General features: G+C 34.5%; 2 protein-coding genes and 1 non-coding gene across 4 annotated transcripts; 1 reads left to right on the top strand and 2 right to left on the bottom strand.

Moving 5' to 3' along the window:
* Positions 1 to 5,643: 5,643 nt before the first annotated feature.
* LOC120325957 (U1 spliceosomal RNA) lies at positions 5,644 to 5,805 on the top strand. Its single transcript, XR_005567384.2, has one exon. It is a non-coding gene; the product is annotated as a U1 spliceosomal RNA (small nuclear RNA).
* A 1,331-nt stretch (positions 5,806 to 7,136) lies between these two features.
* On the bottom strand, positions 7,137 to 13,625 carry LOC120325577 (uncharacterized). Of its 2 annotated transcripts, XM_078115680.1 has the most exons (7): positions 13,535 to 13,625; positions 13,166 to 13,249; positions 12,708 to 12,788; positions 12,552 to 12,617; positions 11,849 to 11,920; positions 11,533 to 11,759; positions 7,137 to 7,527 (listed from the first exon to the last, which is right to left on the bottom strand). In XM_078115680.1, exons 1-7 carry the CDS (start codon positions 13,599 to 13,601, stop codon positions 7,336 to 7,338), a joined length of 789 nt encoding a protein of 262 aa, XP_077971806.1. In that variant the 5' UTR covers positions 13,602 to 13,625; the 3' UTR covers positions 7,137 to 7,335. The 2 variants fall into 2 exon arrangements, with proteins under 2 accessions (XP_077971806.1, XP_039247603.2); XM_039391669.2 differs by lacking the exon at positions 11,849 to 11,920.
* Positions 13,626 to 13,773: 148 nt separating this feature from the next.
* Positions 13,774 to 17,845, bottom strand: LOC120345975 (uncharacterized). The gene is made up of 4 exons (XM_078115166.1): positions 17,754 to 17,845; positions 16,768 to 16,990; positions 14,303 to 14,591; positions 13,774 to 13,886 (listed from the first exon to the last, which is right to left on the bottom strand). The coding sequence occupies exons 2-4, from the start codon at positions 16,828 to 16,830 to the stop codon at positions 13,774 to 13,776; spliced, it is 465 nt and encodes a 154-aa protein (XP_077971292.1). The 5' UTR covers positions 16,831 to 16,990; positions 17,754 to 17,845.
* Between the last annotated feature and the right edge of the window lie 3,748 nt (positions 17,846 to 21,593).

Genomic DNA, 21,593 nt, shown 5'->3' with positions numbered 1-21,593 from the left:
GCGTGTTGAAAATCGAATTGTGCAGCTAAAGCTTCAGTGTTTTAGGAAAGTGATTGATAGATTAAGATAAGCGTTTATTATATTAACATTCAGCAATATCCCGGATTGAACAAAAACTTTCCGTTACGGAAAAGCCTGAGCAACTGCGAACTAGGTCCAGGCAAACGGCCGTACCAACAACAAAGAGTCAAACAACATTGGAACAAACAACAATAAATCAAACAACATTGAAACCAACCCCTCCGCCAGGTGAATAATTCATTCAATCCATTTTGACTAATAATTTGCATCGGATTTAACAAAAGTCCTAGAACGTCTGACTAAGCCAACTAGCTTGATTTATGTTGTAAGATACTTGGTTCTTGCTCGAAGCAACGAATTATCAATATTTATCAATTAATTTGTATTCAAATATACAGTTGTTACATTTCAGAAAACTGCAAATTAAAAATCGGAAATATCTGTTATTTCGCTTTGATACGAGTTGAAGAAGATGTCAACTACGACATAGCAGTTGATCATTGTAAGAAACGTAACGCAGATGTTGGCTTGATCCGAGATGAAAAATCTTACAATGCGATTATAAATTACTTGAGAAGGAATATTCCAAAAGAACAGAAGTTTATTTATATATTGACAAAAATCCAGTTTAATCCAATCGTTAGTATATTATGTTTATGCTATCTATATATTATATTTATGCTATCGACATATAGGAGGAATGGGATACAGATACAGCCAAGGATAGTTCAAGTTTATGTTTGATTAATAGCTATAGCTGTGTAAAAGGTATATTGAAATTATATTCAAGTATCGCCTGTTCTTAAATCCAATTAAATAGATCATAAATATTTTAATAACATCTAGTTTTGATTCGTATTTTTGCGATGTTTCGAATTCAACGCATTTGAGCTGTTCGTGCAGCAGTGATTGTTAAATAATACCAAAATTTGCAATGGAATCAAGGATGCAATTTGGTGTAGTACAATAAATATTGATACTAATATGAATATCAGTTTATCTTTTATAAAATCAAAATTCTGGAAAAAGTACGAGTACATCAAACTACATCGCGTATACAAATAATTGTTTTTAAACTTCAGCGAGGATAGAATAATTTCCAAAGGCAATTTAGCAACGTGCATCTCGCATACCAATGAAATTTCGACCTTAGATTTCGGTATAGTGTCTAAAATACTGTTTTTCAGCCGCCACAGCGACCCGACAACAGTGTTTTTCACATTATGCCGCCTTCCAATTGTTTTCGGTCTCAGTATTCAATCTTTTACCCCTCTGATTATTTTTAACTTCTTGTCGGCGATGATCACATAATAACGTGTTTTCCACACTTGACGCACAGTTTCCCGCGAGAAAGATTAAGATAACATCATACGTTCTCGTGGTACAAGACGTAGAAATATACCAACGCATATGATATAAATAACCACGTCACACTGGTGGACAATCGTAGGTTTTAAAAATTCAGACATTTTAAAATGCGTTTGTAGCGACTTTTTTGTTTTTCCGAAATTTTTAAAATTGATTTCGGGCCTTGCAGGTTTTGATTTCTATATTAAATTGGAATCTGGTACCATTAACGGTAGAATGCACGTCAAATAAAAATATTACAGGTATTGGTCTTGTGTACACTTTAATATGGTAGCATTAATTCGCCACTGAACAGCGCATTGAATCTGGCATGGAAAACCATTCTTTTAGAAGACGTTTGATCACGAATTATGTGACCAAATTTAATTACAATTTCGATATTTGTGTAATGCTTTTATTGTTACTCGCAAATTGGACATTTTCAACTTCATGAAAAGTTATGGGCACATGAAGCACGTCCATGCATCTACACAAGTTACCAAAGCCTGTTCGTTTATACACCCATCGTTTTTGGTCAAAAAACATAAATGGATTTTGCATACAAAAATAATTTATCTGCATCCTGTCGCTAGTTATGTCTTGGGTAAGGTTAGTTGCTTTTCCCATGCTGCCTCGGCTTAGCTTAGGTTCGTACTATGGTTAGTTTAATCAGCGTTTAGTAATATATATAGGAAAGGGCATTTTCTAATACCTGAAGATTTCAGAATCGAATCAAATATTTTTTCGAATCTCGATAACTTAAGAGATATATATATTATTTTATGCGACTTTTTTACTAGAATTGGCCTGTCAAAAAATGAATTACTGAAAACAGATTGCTGAGAGTTCACACACAATAAGAAACACGTTTAATCAATAACTCACCATAGGAAATTGTCATATGTCGGGATAGTCATATGTCGGAAATAATATCGCTTCGAAAAAAAATGAGGAATTCACCTCGACCATTGCGGGAAAGAAAAACAAACAAGATTCGATTCGAAATTTTGCTCAGAACCGATTCGAATAATTGTCGATTCGATTCAAAATTCCCAGCTCTAGTAATACAGTAATTGCGAAATTTAACAGTTTTGCAAAGATCTTTGCCCTTACTTGTTAACACATGAGAGACTAAAATAACTTGAGTTTACAGTTAACTAGGCATTAATCTTTGATAATAGGGAAAAAATGCATTTATAATTTAAAATCAATTGCGTGTTCAAGTACGATTAAGCGATGACTGACAGCTAATAATTCTGTTCTTCTCAGACACGTGACGTCAAACCTGCAGATTCATTTATTGAATGGAGTCAAAATAAATGGACCGCAGAATATCCAATTACGGGAGCCGAGTATAAAGATTACAGAAATATTTTCCTTCTTGTTCTATCCGACCTGAATTCTCGTCATCAAGAGATGGTAAATGCTCCTTCTACCACGAAGGTTCATGGAGTTATTTGTGAGATCCTGATCTAATGAAACGTCAGCCTGGTTGTATTTTGTTCCTCTGGTTCTATCATCAGTAAAATATAAAATAGAAATCAATCGTTTCCTAATTGAAATTTGTACAATTTGTACAATAACTTGTAATAATTACAGCATATAACAGTAAATATTATTTAATAATTGCAAAATAGTATGATTAGATTGATGTTTGATTAAAATAAAGATAATTCTGTAACATAAATCCCACATCATTCAAATTAAGAAATGTTCCTCATATTTTATGAATTTGCAAACATTTTCGTTAAAACAAAATTTGATACTCAATTTGAAAATTCGATTATTAACTAGTAATAAATTCATCTTTTGTTCAATATTTGAAAATTCAAACGTGGTTTACTTAATTTTAGAAGTAATATAAATTTACTAATATTACAAATTATAACTGGTATAAAATTTGGCTTCTGTGTAGAACTTTTTTTTCTCTAAGACTGTTTCTCAGAGGGATCACAAAATTAGTTTGTAAAATTGAAACGTTCAAAACAACGATAAATGTAGTTCTAATTCTACCGAATGAAATACGGTTATGATCTGGAGGTAGTATTTTTCAATAAGCTCAAGGGGTTAGTTAGGTGTTTGAGATGAGCTCTAATTAAATTTTTTGACCGTATCGTGTCAATAGAACAGGATGTAGGTATTGAAAAATATAACCTACTTATGAAGTAAAACTCGCAAATTCGACAATAGGAATGCAGAGATCTTGTAAAGAAAAGCCGTTACATATTTTAAAAACGTTTTGTTCAACTAATTGATGTTAGCTGGTCCAATTCATTTGTTGTGCCAAGACAACCATTTGCGTTAAGTTCAATAGATGTTGAGCGATATAATTTAATAGGAAGTCAGTTTGAATTATATTATTTCACATCCCAGAAAACCGAGTCTCAAAAATATCGTGTCTCAATTGCTCCACGTGTCGCAAAGTTGTGAAACTACACCAAGGTGAACCATACCTGATTAAATTACTGTAATTGCTATTGATCCAAAATATTATTTCTTATTTCGAAAATTCTAATGGCGATACATGCATTAGAGATATACAGAACCGCTTTTATTTATCGCTGATACTGGTACCGATCCCATATCGACGCGCCAATATTTTGAAAAATCGGTATTTCGATTAAATTTTGATTACCTTCTGAATTGTAAGGGACTGTTAGAATAAAATAGTTGTCGGCGAACTAAATTTTAAGTTATCACTATTTCAGATTGACGAGCAAATATTCCAGAGCATAAGAAATTGATATTTGTGATTCAAATGCATAAATGACATGTCATTAGAATCAATGATAACAGAAATTGCACCGTAAATTGCTTTGCAACCTAGTCCGTATGCAAAGTTGTTCTTCAACGGTTTGTTGAACAGATTATGGCGGTCTTTGCAGACGTTTTGTTGTGCACAGGTGTGCAAGGAATCTTGGTGTTTGATTTGAATGATCTACAAAATTGTAGGTATATATAGTTGAATATATTCGGTAATTTCATCACTTGTTTTACCAAGTGCATTTCATTCCATTCCCTTTTCTACCCATGTCTCATATATAGATTAATTTATTCAAGTTCATCTTATTCATCAGATGATTTGTGTGTCAATTTTTACGATATTTTGCCCATGTCGCACGGATTAAGCCCTTAAGGTCAAAAAATTAAATGGGAGACATAGTGGATGTGGCACAGACGGTACAAATGGGACGCTCACATAAAAAGAATATTGGCATGCAGCACAAATGCAAAGGTATATACAAGTGTACTGTAACTATTATTGTTGCAAGTGGTGCGAGTAATACAATGGGGAAATGAATACATTAGACAAACGAAACAAGTGTGTAGCATGTGAAATAACTTGAGTTAGATACATGTAATCTAAGTTACAAGTGATAAACACTACATTTTATGCTTGTTGATGTAACAATCCAAGTTATGTTATTAAAAAAGAATTACCAACAAAGATAGTTTGTATATCATAACTCGAAGTATGGTTACTCACCAAAATATCAAGACAAACATGATAAATCCAATCGTCCGATTCAGTCGTCACTCATATCTATGCAAAGTTGTTGAAATTACATTAGGTATATAATTTACCGAAAGACCTTGTTCATTTCATCACGCACTCCGACACCAACAATCGGATCGGATTTTTTTAGTTCAATAGCCAGGAATGATGACATGAGAGAAAATGATAACATGCAGCACAAATGCAGCGATATAGACTAGTGTAGCCTACTACGAATATCATTAGGGAAATTGATACATGAGACAAGCGATACAAGTGTATAGCACGTGGATCAACCCAACTTGCTCCAGGCATATGCAAACTAAAATACAGCTGACACTGACTTTCTCGAAACTCGGAATGCTTGGTGTGATTACGACTACTAAACGCTACAGTTCATACTTGTTGATGTCACAATCCAAGTCATGTTATCAAAAAAGAAGAATTGCCATCAAAGATAGTTCGCATATTTTAACTCGGATACTTTTTTAATTCAATAGCAGGAATAGCTGTAAAATATTTTTATTTCAAAAAATACCTGAAAAACATCTGTCATAAATGGTATTTACAATCTTCAGTTTTATCGGGTATATGTTCACATATACGCCAATTTCTACAGCCTAAAAATGCTCTATCTGATTCATTGTCCAAACATTTTGATTTACAATAAAATTAACTAGCTATGAAGATAATATGTCAAAATGCATCTCATCGGGCTGAATATTTTCCAAATGTTTATTTCAAATATGGAAACGGTGCGCATTCAATCGTCACAAACCATACTTACTTGACGAGGCGGTCAACCGCGATCACGAAGGCGGTTCTACCTAGGCGAGGTTTAGTGATTGCACCCAGACTGAATTGACCCTAGCGAATATCCCAAATAGGATAACTCGGTCGTCTAACTTCTGCATGTGGAGACTGCGTTCGCGCTATCTTTTTTGCATATTTGCTACTAATATTCTGTTGACTTACGAGTTAGGTCAATAAGCGGCCACGCTGCTTTCATTAGTTGTGGCCGTCTTGATTCTTGTTTGGGTATGTTATATTTCTCATGACCAATCTCACAATCCATTTATTGATATTAGTCCATGACATGCCTTGCCCTTATCCAAGTTGTTCCGTTATCCAACCGACTCTAGATTTATTCCGTATTTGCAGTTTCACTGAGCGCCACAATTTGGAAACATCATTGTTCGCTGTTTAAGGTATGTATTGGAGTTATGGCTCTTTGTTTTGAATGTCCTGGGCGAGATTTATCGGTTGCATTTGGCCAGTTATCACATCTGTGATCAGACTGGTGATTTTCGCGGCCCTCTGCTGATCTGCTGGAGTCCAAAATCATTTTCTGTGTTGTTTTGGTTTTACCATCGCCCTGAAGAGCTTTGCACATTCACATTGGTGTAATTTATAGTAACTGTGGTCACATTATGCTGCAACAAATATAGAATCTAGAATAATATATGAGTAATAATAGCATAACTATAGGACTTGATATACCGAGTGTCGTAGGTTAATAATGATTTAATCATCACTGCATTGTTTGGTTCACAATCTCCTACAGTGGGTTTCCAGGATTACCACAAATGTGCTGATATGTGGAGGACATAAACACCCAATGCTATGCTTTTGGTCACACCGAGTTGGAACTAAGCTATCTCATCATATATATCTGAAGTAAAGTAACGTTGTGTTCTGTTAGAACTTAAAGGGGTGACCTGGTGGGTATGGGTATACAGATCGAAGACGATGTAATCATTTTATCCCTACACCTAACTCCGCGGAACATGAACGCAACCAATCTCATCTGAAAATGGGAGTCAAGCAAGCGACCTCGCTTCATTGTCATTTTTTTTTCAAGCCATATTAACCCTGTTTTTTCTTTTAAAATCTCCAAATTTCAATTTTTAAAATCTCCGAATTTCGAATTTTAAAATCTCCGAAAGAGCATTACAAATGATCTGAAATATCTGCAGATATTTTCAAATCCAAAAATTGTGGTGCCCATCAAGCAACTGTTCCTCTTCGACTTCCAAAAGATATCACAGCTAAATTTATTTCAAGATAATAAGACAAGTTTATAAAATTTCTATTCCTACATTTAAAATCATTATATTCATAACTTACACTATATAACAATAGCCTAAATCTCCAAAGTTAACTTCGATATATTATACAATAAAAAATAATTAGATTAGCAAAATAGAACAATTCAAGATATAAATTCCATTAAATCTCGAATAACAATTATTTAATAGACTTGTATTTTGAATAAAATATATAATAACTATTATGTTTTAAATAAAATGATCAAAATATTAGACAATTAAGTGGTTACGCTTAAGAATTATCGCTTATTTAATCAAATGGGATAGCCATTAGTAGAAATTCTTTTCAGAAAGGTAATAAATGATTTATATTTTATTGATAATAGATACATAGGAACAAAATGCAATCAGAATGATATTTTATTAGATCAGGATCTCACAAATAACTCCATGAAGCTTTCTGCTAGGAGCGCCATTCAACATCAATTGATATCTGAGATCCAGTTTGGATTTGACGAAAAGGTGAACATTTGTGGAAGTTTTGTGAGAGATTCCAGTGAATGGATAATGTTGAGACCATTTGATGAAAGAATTTGTAGGTGTGACGTCACGAGTCTGGGAAGAATAAATGATAGACAGAGATTATCTCTGGATCATGCTTTATCACGGGTTTGGATTAATTTCATAAATAGCGTTTTTATTCAATGTTCATAATTTAATATCGTTTAAGGCAGTGGTTCTCAACCGGGGGCTCTCGGCTCCCTAAGGGGGCCACAGAGCAGTTGGAGGGGGCCACAACGCTGGGCCCAAATCTAATTTTACTTTTCATTATACAAGAAATCTCCCAGTTTTTGCTAGTTTACCGCTCAGCAAGGTTATTTCAGAAGATGTTTTCACTTTTTTATGCGCGGAATTGTTTGAACAGAATGGAACTTGAAATCTATCAATAAAAATTACTCTATAAATACTACTGAAATATCAAAGTGGGGGGCCATGAGTGCTAAAAGCCTTCGAAAGGGGGCCACAAGTCATAAAAGGTTGAGAACCACTGGTTTAACGCAATCATATATTCAATCACGCGTCTCGCATGTTATCAAGTAAAACATCATACTCATGCTCAATGATTTGTTCAAAACTATTACACTGCATATCTACTATACAACTAAACTCTTATCAGGTCAGTGCCAGACGAGTTTTCCAATTAAATTAGATGTAAATAAAAGAGTAGAAATAGCCTACGAGCAGAAATTTAAATCTAGCTAACACGATGGCGCACATAAATTATATACTCATACCACAAGAACCAGTAACAATATATTGGAAGTAGATAATGTGTCCACATTGTTTCTTGTGTTAAAAGTACCACATGTAGTTAAACAAACAGAACACTGATTGCACTGTTTTAGCTATTAAACAAATCCAAGTGGTCTCAAGTGGCTGGAACATTTGATTCCTAAAAAAATTACGCGAACTGTATACTTCTCTCTATTTTATTCCCACCTTCAGTATGGAATTGTGACATGGGGCTCTGCTGATAAAAGTAGACTGCATGACCTATCAGTTTTACAAAATCGAGCGCTTCGCAATATGATAAGTACTGCTTTGCCTCATAGTATGAGTCCCGTATACAGGCGTTTGGGTGCTCCCGAAGTATGCGAACCAAGATGGCGGACATCGGAACGTAACAGGTTAGGGTTAGGCGACAATTATTTTTCCAATTTTCCTTATTTTAGTCCTATTATAAGTTCGAAGACTAGCCAAGAGCCTCCCGTAGTATTTATACCTAAAATTAAGGCCTAACCCTAACCTAGTACACATATTACATTCCGATGTCCGCCATCTTGGTTCGCATACTTCGGGAGCCCCGGCGTTTGAGTCTTCTTAAATTAAATGATGTTTATATTTATAAAGTTGCAAAGTTGATGTTTCAATTTAGGCATGGCATGCTTCCAGAAGCATTGAATTCATATTTTACAGACTGTAGTTCTGTGCATTCATATGGCACTCGCTCTGCAACTAAAGGTGCATTCTTTATTTTTCGTACAAGTTCAAAATTTGCACAAAATTCAATCAAAGTCACTGGACCCAGAATCTGGAATAATATTCCTGATAATTTTAAAACATTTTCGTATAATAAATTTAAAATTGAGTACATGAAGCACATCATATCCAAATATTAATTAATGGAGGAGCCAGGTCTATCTTACTGGTTACTGATGACTCCTGTAGATAGGTGTCAGGGAGGTTACCTATATCTGGTTTTCTGCCTATTGTATTGTAATTTACTACTGTAATTAGTAGTGCCTGTAAATTTATGTCATTGACCAGTATCAAACTATGCCTATATTTGTGACATGTGCATATCCAATTATAGACTGTCCAACAATTTTTAAATTTATTTGCCTGCTATGCATACCCTATACAGCTGTATATAATTTTTGATTTTCCCCAAAATTTTGAATCACTACTATAATAGCATATTGTGATACCCTGCATTTATTGCCTATGTTTATGGATTTTCTAACCTTGTACTTCTACTCAAAAATTAAACTGAGTAATGTATATTTCCATTTGTGTATGTTTGAAATTTTTGTCTTATTAGGCTTTCTATAGTTTGTGTATTGAACTATCCAGAAAGTTAGCCTCATATTGTTTTGTGCATAATCGAGTTTTTCAATAGTCCTAAATGAGAATTCTTTCTGAAATAATCGACAACATCAAACTCTGCAATTAAACATTTTGGTTACAATGTTATTTGTACCAAACACTACATGGATTGTATTATGTGGATCAAAATACCATTTCAGTAAAATTAGTAGCATAACCTTTCAAAATGTGTGGCACTTATAAATTTGTGGGATTCTTTTAATGAATTTGATAACTCAAATATGATATGACTCCAATATACCTCCTGCCTACATCATATATCATAGCCCACTCCTCTGAATCGCCCATACTGTAATGGGTTGAATCAAGCCCTGTTCATTGCTCTTGTATTTATCATGTTTTGTATTATTGATACTTTGGTTATCCTTGTCTAAATGATGAGCCAATATGTATATTATGTATTACTACTTTTATAATTTGTATGGGGTCATGCCACTCTAGTAAATTACAACTCCGCAACTTGTCGTGATAGGCTACTTGTTCTGAGCACACGTGCTGGAACCCTAAAGAAATGAATTGCCATCTTGGTACACAGGTGTAAAAGTAAAACTATACCTTGTCTGTATCCTTGAATCCATATACACTTGCAATTCCAATATGCTTGACTTGTGCATTCCAAGTGAATTGTTATTGTTTTCTCATCGTGATATTGGAGATTACTGTTTTTTATTTGTTTTTTGTTTGCAATCCTTCGATAATGTTACATATCGTGGGTTGTACTTTGCTGCTCTACACCTAAATCTCATCTTATATTGCATCCATAATATTTCCTAAGCAACTTTAACTCTTTATTTTTATATTTGATTACTATTATTTAAGGTTCCTATTTAAAGTGTCCCAAAGCGTGTTATAAAAGATTTGGGTTTTCTATGTTTGCAATCCTTCGCTATATTCACCAATGTTACATATCGTGTGTTGTACTTAGCTGCTCTAAACCAAAATTTCATCTTATATTACATCCATGATATTTCCTAAACAACTTTAACTCTCTATTTTTATATTGGATTACTTATTAAATGTCCATATTTAAAGTAAGCCAAATTATGTTGTAAAATGTTGCATTCTTCATTTTTTATTCCTAGGGCTAATATGCCAAGCTTATATTGCATTCATGATACTTTCTCTGTAAAATGAGTTCATATATTCTTACAATTCAATTATGACTTAAATGTTCGTCATCAAATTGTCCCAAATCGTGTTATAAAATGTTACATTCTTTATTTTATTAAGTGAATATGCCAAGCTAAAAGCTCATTTCCATCATCCCTAAATTTGTTAATCAAATCACAATACTTCTTCATTGAGCTCCCTGTTCAATCTAATTTGCATGAATGGCCTTGTCCAAATAAATGCATTTTGTATACAACAAAAATCTGTATTGTTTCGATGATCCAACCCGTGCTTCTGATTATATAACACTAGTATGTGTATGTTATAATGGAACTCCACCCTTGTTCAAATTCCTGCATGTTCTGTATTAACTTATCTTCACCCATAAGTTTACAAATTACCCTAATAAATCGTATCTTATTAGAGTACCTGGGCATGACTAAGCAGTTTATATTTTGGAAATCAAATTCAATATGTGGCGAATTTCGGTCAGTTGAAAGAACCGTATACCATAGTTTTCGCTTCGATAATAAAACATGTAAATATTGTATATAGTAAACAAACATGAGAGGTATTAATAGAATGACACCGAACCTATTATTTATTTTTTATGCTTATTGAATTGGGTGGCAACTGACTCTGATGACCTCCAACGGTCGTATCGTTGCCTCCCAGTCATGTACAGAAAACGTTTTTTTAATTTTGTTATGTATGTATGTATATATTATTTTCTTGGTTTGACAAAATGAAATAAACTCTCTCTCTTTCTCTCTCTCTCAAATCATTATTAGCCATGTCTGATTATATTTCTTCACCGTGTATAGATAACCCTAAGATACTAACCATTGGATCAAAGTGGATTCCTGTCCATATTCTAATCCACGTCTCACTCTTGGGCATATTCTTTATCAGGTATTTCATAATCTCATTGTAGGATTCTTCGTCTCGAATCAAACCAACATCTGCGTTACTTTTCTTACAAATCGCATTGGCTTCGGTGTAGTTGACGTAATATTTCCCAAATATGACAGTGAAATAGCAGATATTTCCAATCTTTAATTTGCAATTTTCTAAGAAGAAACGGCTGTTTATTTAAAACAAACACAATAAATTATTAAATTTCAAAAATTCTTTTACATAGATGAGATCCCAAGGGTACCTTCTAGCAATGTTACTCTTCCAATTTTCCGCTTAGCCGTTCGTGTTTTTAGAAAAACACCCCCGCTAGGTTCTAAAATGAAAAAAATTAGTGATTATCCAGTACGGGTTAAGAATGATTTTGAATTCTCGTCGCAATCTGCTTTCTTAACAGAAACCCTGACTGGATAATTACTAATTATCTTATTTTGACCGTTGACAGGGACTTTGTGCAAATGATCCCGTGTTATGCCAAGCAGTGAAGCCTAATACATAATGCTTCTGTTCTTTCTGGTGTAAAAAAAATTTCTGAAAGATTCAAATAGGAAATATCACAAGCTAAGTAACATAACACGCTCCATCGAATGCAGAAATATCTCAATTTTTGTATTCACTTCCATGCAAAATGCTCCTCAAACATTCATAACCCACAGAATTTTGCAATCCATATGATAATTTGGGCAATATTAGTTATTTTAGTTTAGGTAATAATTCGAATAGGAGTTACTACTATATTTATTATTACTCTATCACTTAGTCTATAAAAGTATTTTTTTAATGCTGGATATCGCTAATTTGATAAGAATTTGGGCGCCGCGATGTTTGATCATTCATTTTTACATATTATCTAAATTCTAAACAATAAAAAATGCCAGAATAGTTTATGTAATACATAAAATGAGCTTAACCAAATAACATGGTATAGAATACTATTAAGCAGATACCTTTCTTCATCTCATTCCTTGTTTCCTTTTGTTCTTCTACCAAATTCTCATCAATTCCTTGTAATTCTATCAAATTAAAAAAAAAAGATTTGATAAGAATTTTGATAAAGTTTTCCACGTAATCTAATATTCTGTTGACTATTTGGTTGATTTTACCTTTCTTTACCGCGTTTGTTTTCTTTTGTGCATTCAATTCTACTGCCAACTTTTTAGTTATTTCTTGAATTTTAATCAAATCTAAAAAAAACAAAAAAATATATAAAAGGCTATTGGCGGGCTCATAAATTTAAGCCAAAAGCGTTTGGGAAGTTAATTAAAAATACAACCAATACGGAGAAATTCGACTAGAAAATTCAACAAATTAGAAGAATCAAGAATGATATGAAGAAAAATTCAAAACTACCGGTTGTAATATAATGTATTAATTGTTGTTGTAGGCCATGGCAGTAAGCAATTGGTAATTACTGGTAATGTAGATGTTTAGCAGTAAAATGAAAAATGCGATGTGGTTTTCAAACATGTGATGATCTGTTAATCTAAGAGTTAACAAGATGTATGATTTCGCCTTAGATGATAAGAATAAGAACTCTTTTTCCTTCATAATATACACCAACCTTTCTTCAGCTCACTGATCTCAGCAGTTTGTTCCGCAATTTTCTTCTGCTCATCCAACTCTTTCGTACGGAGTTTGGCAAAATCTGATAAAAGAAATCGCATGCAAAAGGTAGCACACTACGATCTTTCAGCCACCGTTAAGGTTGAACAATTGCGAACGTAAAGTTACTCAATGTTACATGAAAGCAATCTCTTTTACCAACGTTATCTTCACAGTGTAGACTGTACAGTGTACAACAAGGCAAACTCGCTATTTTCTGCACAGTGAAGACTTGAAAATGATCATTTTTCAATTATTTACATATTGATCTGCTTTTAAATAGTTATTAAAATATAATTATATACTTCGATAGTAATTTTAAACCAACCTTCCTTCAATTTCCTTACTTCATCAGACTGTTGCATAACTTTCTCTTGGAGCTTATTAATTCCCATCGATTGTTCTTCACTTTTATTGAAAATTTCTGATAAAAAATAAAAAATAATTCTAATTCAGTATAATGACACAAAATTTTCTGAAAGACTCATTTTTTGTTCGAAATTCATTCAAAATCTACACATAAAATATTTGTAAGCAAATACTCATATATTATTCAATGTCAAAGTATTATATAAAAAATTTCGTATTTTTACCCTCTTTTCCAAAACCCTGGACGTTTTTCAATTTGTCATCGAGGTTCTCTTCCAGTTGTCTAAAATCTGATCTGATAATTCCGATATCTGATCGAACGAATAAATCAAATTTAATTACCTTATTGATTTCAATTCTATATATTGCAAATGGTATCGTTGTTTGATAGGCGTTCGTCAAAGAATCAAAATACGGTTGATAGAAGTAACTAACTATTCACTTCTCATGTCTCCCAATGTGATAAGGATTTCAACGGAAGTATCAAAACATTTACGGTTAGGCATTGTTTACCCAACTTAATACACTCTGGGAGACACGGGATTTCTAATCTGCAAAGTCAACGCTGTTTAGTCAAACTCGTTGACCGCTCCGCCATCGCGTCGCACTAAATGATTATGATTACGTCCGTTAGAATTCGTAACAATCATGGTTGCGTTTAATAAAAGCTGAATAAGGATGTTTTGATTTAAAATACTCAGAATTATTGAATAAAGCAGATACTTGCCTAAAGTATTCCTTGATACTAAAGAAAACAGATTTATAGAATTCTGAAATTGTGATGCATTATTCGATTTGCATGTAATCGGAAATTCTTTGTCATACAGATGTTCATCAATGTTGAAACCTGGTCTGCCCCATCCAACAGCAACCGGATTACATTGTGCAATCTGGCAACCCGGCTTTGGAGAGCAGTGAAACACTGTTTCATCTTGACACCAGGATGAAACGATGCCGTAGATTATAATAGAAGCAATTGAGATTTTCATTTCTAGATTTTGATGTATTTGCGTGAACTGAAAAAAAGTTCACATCCGTATCTGGAACTTGAACTGTTACGACGAGTTTCATAAATAAGTCATGGCAAAAACTTTTTTAAAACTCCATGAATATGACTTGATTATTAGTAGGAATTTAGTAGAATTAGTAGAGTTTCTTTGTTAGTGTAGAGCCGAGGCCCAACTAATATTTTCGAATTTTTTGGACCTGAAATCGACAGTTTAATATGAAAGGATTGTGAGAAAGTAATTTGAAAGGATTTGCAAGCTGTAAGTAATTTCTAACAACAAAAACTTGACGTTTACTCGTCATTTTAGTACCAGTTGAAAAATTCTATCCTTAAATTGTATAATATCTCATACTTTGCTTTAAAATTACTCTGAAACTTTAGTTTTCAGGAAAAAAGAACCATTTACCACTCTAATTCCAAGTAAGCTCTTTCAAACTATGAAAAACATTGAAAAACCACCAAACACCTTGCAAAAACAGTAAAAATCCATCAAAACCGCAAAAAAATACCAAAAACCTTGCTTGTAAATCGAATCATATTCATTCACAAATATACCATTCATTACACTCACGTCAGGTTTTTGTGTTCGCCTCCGAGCACAAATGACATTTGTTATAGAAATGCAATCAATTATGTTATGCAACTATAAATATACTATCAAAAGTGACAGTAAAGTTATCTAAACTTTTTGTAGGTTAACGAGGTAAAGATAAAGTTTGATAGTTTGTTTTTTATTCTTTTCAAGGTTCGATAAACATGCCTGAATGAATTGCCTATCGTTAATACGTTGTTTTGATACTGAACCAAAAGCAAGTATGGAACACAAAAAACGCTATTTTTAAAGCCCGATGTTTGAAACAAAAAATCTGAAACTTACGATGTACACAATTAAAATCAGTCCTGATTGCATGTACGTTATTTTACATCGTGACTAGACAAATTTAAAAATACAGGCTAGACGCTCAATCAAGTCTGGGTAGTAGATGCCGAAGGATATATTGCGTGTGCCGCGAAAATCATTAGCAATATGCACGTTTTGAAGATATTGATTGATTCGTCATTTCAAAATGGGCAATATGCATAACTTCAATTTCAGAGTAATCAATGGCTTATTACAGTGATTAAATATATTTTTATTTATTTTTCAAAGCTTTTATACAAAATATCTATGGAGTAATCTAATGAGGTTCACGATGAATTAGTCAAGTTTTGAGAAACATTCAATCACGAGTGACGCTGATCGATAAGCAGTATTGGTTTTTCGCGCCTCCCTTTAACCTGAATGTAATTTTTACGTTCCTCCATTATATTGTTCGTACAAAGTGTATTGCCAATATGGTGAAAAATAAAATACTGATATTTCCCCGGGGAAATATGAAAATCGCGGATACGCAGAAATATGTTTCTATATGGACAAGGATTCAATTTGATCCAATGGTGGGTACAGTGAGACTTAGTTGTGTGAAATATGGGACCTTTTTTAAGTTATCACCCCTGTAGCTACATGTATGGACTAATATTAAATAGGGATAATCTAACCTTTTGGATTTTTACAATAGTTGTTGATCAGACCGAAGTCCAAGTACTTTAATAAAAAATAATCTATTTTATACGTCGGGAATACAACGCTAATCGTGCTACTAAGCTGCTTTTTTACGTTAATTCTTTTGTGATACGCTGTGGAGAACTCGAGCTTGAGCTCGTCACATTTATGAAAGCTTTGTTCTACTAACCAAAATTGTCCTTGGAACTCAGCTTTTTTCACCAGCACTAAGTCATTTATTCAATAATTCTTTTCGTTTAGGAATATTTCCTTCGTCTTTAAAGATAGCTAGAGTTATACCAATATTTAAACATGGCAACAAAAATAATCCCTCAAACTATAGACCAACTTCTGTCTTATCTTCCATTGGCATTACTTTGGAAAAAATATCACATACAAGAATGATTAGTTTTTGTACCAAATTTAACATAATCGACAAATGTCAATTTAGATTTCTAGCCATTCAACGAGTCATGCTATTCTTGACGTGACTTCGTCGATTTATGATAAAATAGACGAAGGCGAGTTTGTCTGCTGCACTTTTTTAGATCTTAAAAAGCTAGTGGAACACAGTATCCTTACTCACAAGTTAGCACATTACGGTTTTAGAGGTACGGCGGGCAAATTACTATGTGATTACCTGGCCAATAGATTCCAATACGTTGAATTGGATTCCCATAGATCTCCGATATTGCCCATTCATTGTGGAATTGTGCAAGGATCTGTACTTGGACCTCTTGCGTTTCTGAATTTCATAAACGACTTATCTAACAGCTCAAATCTTTTGAGTAAATTATTTGTTGATGACGCTTGTCTGCTTGCCAGTGCGACAGATTTGACCACATTACAAGACAAGGTGAACACTGAAATAAATAAAATACATGACTGGATGACATGCAATAAACTTACAGTAAATATAGGCAAATCTGAAGTCATGTTATTCAGTCCAAACTCTCGCATTAGACATATGAATTTTTCAATAAAAATTAAAGGCTCCAAATTGGAAATTGTCTCGTCTTATAAATATCTTGTGCTCCACATTGATAGTCAGTTAAAATGGAATACACACACCACAGAAATCCATAGGAAACTGTCAAGATCCGTAGGGATTTTAGGAAAGGTAAAAAACTATTTACAAAATTCCACCTTGGGAACCGTTTACTTTGAACTTTTTCAATCTTATATACAATACGCCATAGCTGCTTGGGGCTCTACAACTCAGTCCAACATTCATAGATTAGAGGTTTTACAGAATAGAGCCGTTAGAATCCTCGCTAGAGCACCATATCGTTCGAATTTAAATTATTCATACCACAAAACTAGAGTGCTTAAATTGACTGACATCCATAATAGCTAGAAATCTCAAAAATTATGCATCAATTTCAAAACAATCAATTACCAGCAGCTTTCGACAACTATTTTGTCTCGCTAAGTTCAGTGCATGAACATAACACTCGTTCTTCAACAAGGCGTAACTACTTTGTTCCTTGCTTCTCACTTGCCAAATCCCAAAAGTCCCTTAGATTCATAGGTGTACAAATTTGGAATAACCTACCCCAAATTCTACGTGATTCGTCTTATGCCACTTTCAAAATAGAGTATAAAAAACTCGTGATTTCCACCTACCAGTCCAGTTGCAAAGTGACTCCTCCAGGATTACTTGCTCATACAATGAGTTTACTCGACTTGATCCACAGCCCTCAGGTCCAAGTCACCTGTAATAAACGTTTTACTATTCTTAATAAATGGAATGAATTATCAATGTTTATTTGGCAAATGTGTCCGATATCTACTTAAAATACTTTTATTGATATATATTGTTAATATACTGACTCACTTATGCCCTCACAGATATATGTGGAGGTACATTTACGCTTTTTGTCTCAAAAATTAGAGGCAGAATATGCCAATGTTCTGATTCCAGTAGATTTGACAGCATAGTCTAGACCAGTGGTTCTCAAACTTTTTAAACACATATGCTTAACGGTCCCCTTTCAATTTGTCCGATGACTCGCGGTTCACTAAAGAAATGAAGCAAATAGCAACGCGGTGTTTCAAGCATTCATCTATTGAATGACACTAAAACAGTTCGATGAGATAGTTGCGCCTGCTTGGCTTCCACTAGTTTTTCTACCTTGGGTTCTGTTTTGGATAATGCAACCTTCATATCCAGGCTTGTCCATGGGACATATTTTTCTGTTCCATTCCCATCTCTTGCCATAGCAATTATGCCTGTCCCATCCCAACAAGAGAGCTATGCTCAAGTATATGGACACGAAGTTTATAACGAAATGTTTTACCATCATTTCCCGAAAACCATATAATGTATTCGTGTCCCGTGGGAAATACAAATGTGTGCTGTGCCATCCCATCCCATGGGGTTACCATAGGAATTTTGCTTCAAATCAAACTGCTTCTGTGCCGAGGTTAAAGTTGTCTCGCGGTCCCCCTAAAATAGCTTCGCGGACCCCTAATCGACCGCGGACCCCAGTTTGAGAACCAATGGTCTAGTTCAGGGTGGTCCAAGGTTGTGAGCTCCGCGGGCCACAAAATTATTTTGGCATTGGTCACGGGCTACAATAGTACCAATGTAAACAGTGCAATACAAAACAAGTACTTTTATTGTGTAAACACATAGTTATCACATAGGCATTGCCAACCTAGGCTAATGAAATCCGCATCCGATGTTTAGTTTTCTATCATGCCTATATTGTTAGCATATATTTCCGACCCAAATGATGGAAATCCAGGTAACAATTTAGACTGCCCATCACATCTTCAACTTCGCTAGTTGCTTCAGATAGCCATCATACTAGTCAATTCAGTTACAGTAGTGATATAACAACAATATGTCACATGAGAAGCAATTTGAAATACGATATTCTGATTACTCTCCGAATGCGGTGTGGGCCACAGATAATGGAGCGGCGGGTTGGACCACCTTGGTCTAGGCTGAAATGGGATTATGTTAATCAGCTACTACAGCTGTCCTACTTACCCATATCGTATTATTAGTATATTTATTTTACATGTTTGTAATTCTGTTAATTTTTTATTTCTATAATTGAGTCCCCTATATATTCTGCATGAACTGCCATACCATAGTATTGTACTGTTGTGACTTTAAACCTATGTAATTTAATGACTTAAATTCTGCATGAACAGTCTTATTGAACAGTTGTGTATTTACATTTTTGTAATTCAATGATTTCTATATTCTACATGACCTATTTGATTGCACTACAGAACCGTTGTGATTTAAAATTCTGAAATTAGTTATATTTATGCCACACAAATTGACTATTTGTGAGTAATGTAACTCAATGCAATTACATGGTTTAGTGATCTCTTAATCCGTTGCCCAAACCTGTAGATACATTTTATTCATTTGTTTCTCTTCATATTGTTTTTGTGTACAAATTTGTCCCCAGCCTTTATGTACCATGCATCAGCACAGTGCCGGTACCGTCCAACTCAGCTTGCAATATGGTGCCCCAGTCACTTTGACGTTACCGTATTTGTGCTGTAGTTATCATGGTTATCTGCCAGTCGGCGTTCGGAGTCGTTTGCTCAGTGAATCCGGAAATATCCGGTCTTTTTAAACATATTTATGCCAATGTTAGTATTTTGGCGTCCGACTCCTCATTTTAGTACTATATTTAGTTCGAATTTTGTTCTTGTTGGACCCAATGTTAGACTATTCATAGGTGTCGCTGCTCGATAACCAATGCTGGTTTATCGCGTCCCCTTTCATCCTGAAATGCATTATTTCCTCTCTTTTCTTATCTCGTTCTGTATGTACATTATTTCTTATAGGGTGATAAAATAAACTACTGATTACCTTTGCCGCTGACTAGGTAAACTAATGTCAGAAATCATAACGGCTAGCTAGAATATTGAAACCAACCCTAATGCAAAATCTTGCACCATCACTCAAAGGGAAAAGCGATTTCTTCAAAACGATACAAAGAACAAAAACAACATAATCGTTATGTCCAATAATAGTCCATGGTCAGGCTATTAAGCTGCTGTATGCCGTGATTGGATCAGCGGTGTGGCCCAACATGCTAAGCGTTTGGAATACGCTCGCGTTTTGAAGAGACATGTAAATGTCCTTGGGGTAGTGTTTAATATTAAATTAGTGAAAAAGAACTGTCTACCAATTGTTGAAAAATAAACACGAAAGAAATGCTCAGATCGGAGACCGCCGACTTATCGATCTGCGGTTTTGATTCCTTCGCTTTGACTCAATAACGACACCACGTGCCCCATCATCAATTTTTCAATACCTCGCTAATCATACGACATAAATCATCCAAAATTAATAGGCTGCTGGGATATAATGAATGCACATGCAAAATTTGGAGCAGATTCAACCTCGCTTTCGTGAGATATCACGTAACATACGAAACAGACAAACAAACAGACCTGTCAACCTACCTACCGATCGAGATCGATAAGTAATAATTGGACATAAAAGTCGTTCGTTGTACTGTTACAGTAATGCTTGGGCACTTTGGGTAAAAGGCGATCGAGTAGGCGTGAGGAAATAAAGTATTCCCGGACCTCCTGAAGTATGCGCACCAAGATGGCGCACAACCTGAACTCAGGTTGTGTACCAGGTTAGGGTTCAGGTTATGCGACATCTTGGTGCGCATACTTCAGGAGCACCGTATTCCCATACTTCAATTTGGGGTGAAAGAGTCGGGAAGTTTGAAAACAATTGAAAATAATAGCACAGCATCAATTATCTTTATGTACTCAAAATTGCAATCAATTGGCCTAAGAGTTTCAGAGAAAATCGATTTTGCTCAACAACAATTCACACTAGCTCGTCCAATAAAGTTGGACTTTTCAAAACAAACGGCTATCAAAGTTAATTAATGAAAAATCTCCGGTCCATAGCTGATTAGGACTTAGAAGCATACCAACTTGTTCTATATAACTGATATTTTAGGACTCAGAATTCGGCATGTTTTCACTGGGACTGTAGCAGTCGTATTTACAAACTCTTCAACTTTTCGTTCTTGGAAGTCTTTCGGAATTGACTTTCTTCTCAAATTGGATCGATTGTATATTTTGCCATACATCACAGGCACTCTCTATCTTTGTTTCCGTCTCCAGACTGCTCTTTCTACATGAACCCGAAGTTAAGTATTCTTACTAGATTACAAGGTCTCATCACTGGCAGGTGATGCGATAACCCAGTGGTTATAAGGCGTTAGACAAGTCAACCACATGCCCACCACTTCACCAAGCATAATAAATTGAGTAGAAAATGACAGATAGACTTCGCTTGTGCATAACCTTACTCAATATGAGAGAGTATGAAATGCCATAGCAATGGTACCCATCATTAGCATTGGACTATGCCAGGGGTCGGCAACTTTTTGTCGCTCGCAGGCCAAAATTAAGGGCTGCAAGTCAGTGTGGGCAGCACACATTTTTAGAAAGTTAAAAACCAAA

Source organism: Styela clava, chromosome 8, assembly GCF_964204865.1.
Source record: "Styela clava chromosome 8, kaStyClav1.hap1.2, whole genome shotgun sequence".
In the NCBI taxonomy this organism is placed as follows: domain Eukaryota; kingdom Metazoa; phylum Chordata; class Ascidiacea; order Stolidobranchia; family Styelidae; genus Styela; species Styela clava.
The sequence above is the reverse complement of the archived record's forward strand: the minus strand, read 5'-3'. Positions and strand labels throughout refer to the sequence as shown.

Bases quoted from the DNA above. Each gene is read 5' to 3' on its own strand.
- LOC120325577 (XM_078115680.1), bottom strand. From the start codon at position 13,601: ATGGGAATTAATAAGCTCCAAGAGAAAGTTATGCAACAGTCTGATGAA. The intron at 12,789-13,165 runs GTTGGTGTATAT...TGTTTTTTTTAG, and splicing joins GATCAGTGAGCTGAAGAAAG to ATTTGATTAAAATTCAAGAA. The intron at 11,921-12,551 runs GTATCTGCTTAA...TTTTCATTTTAG, and splicing joins AAGGAATGAGATGAAGAAAG to AACCTAGCGGGGGTGTTTTT.
- LOC120345975 (XM_078115166.1), bottom strand. From the start codon at position 16,830: ATGAATGGGCAATATCGGAGATCTATGGGAATCCAATTCAACGTATTG. The intron at 14,592-16,767 runs GTAATCACATAG...ACTTTTTTTCAG, and splicing joins TATTGGAATCTATTGGCCAG to TTCACGCAAATACATCAAAA. The intron at 13,887-14,302 runs GCAAGTATCTGC...TCGTTCGATCAG, and splicing joins AGTATCAAGGAATACTTTAG to ATATCGGAATTATCAGATCA.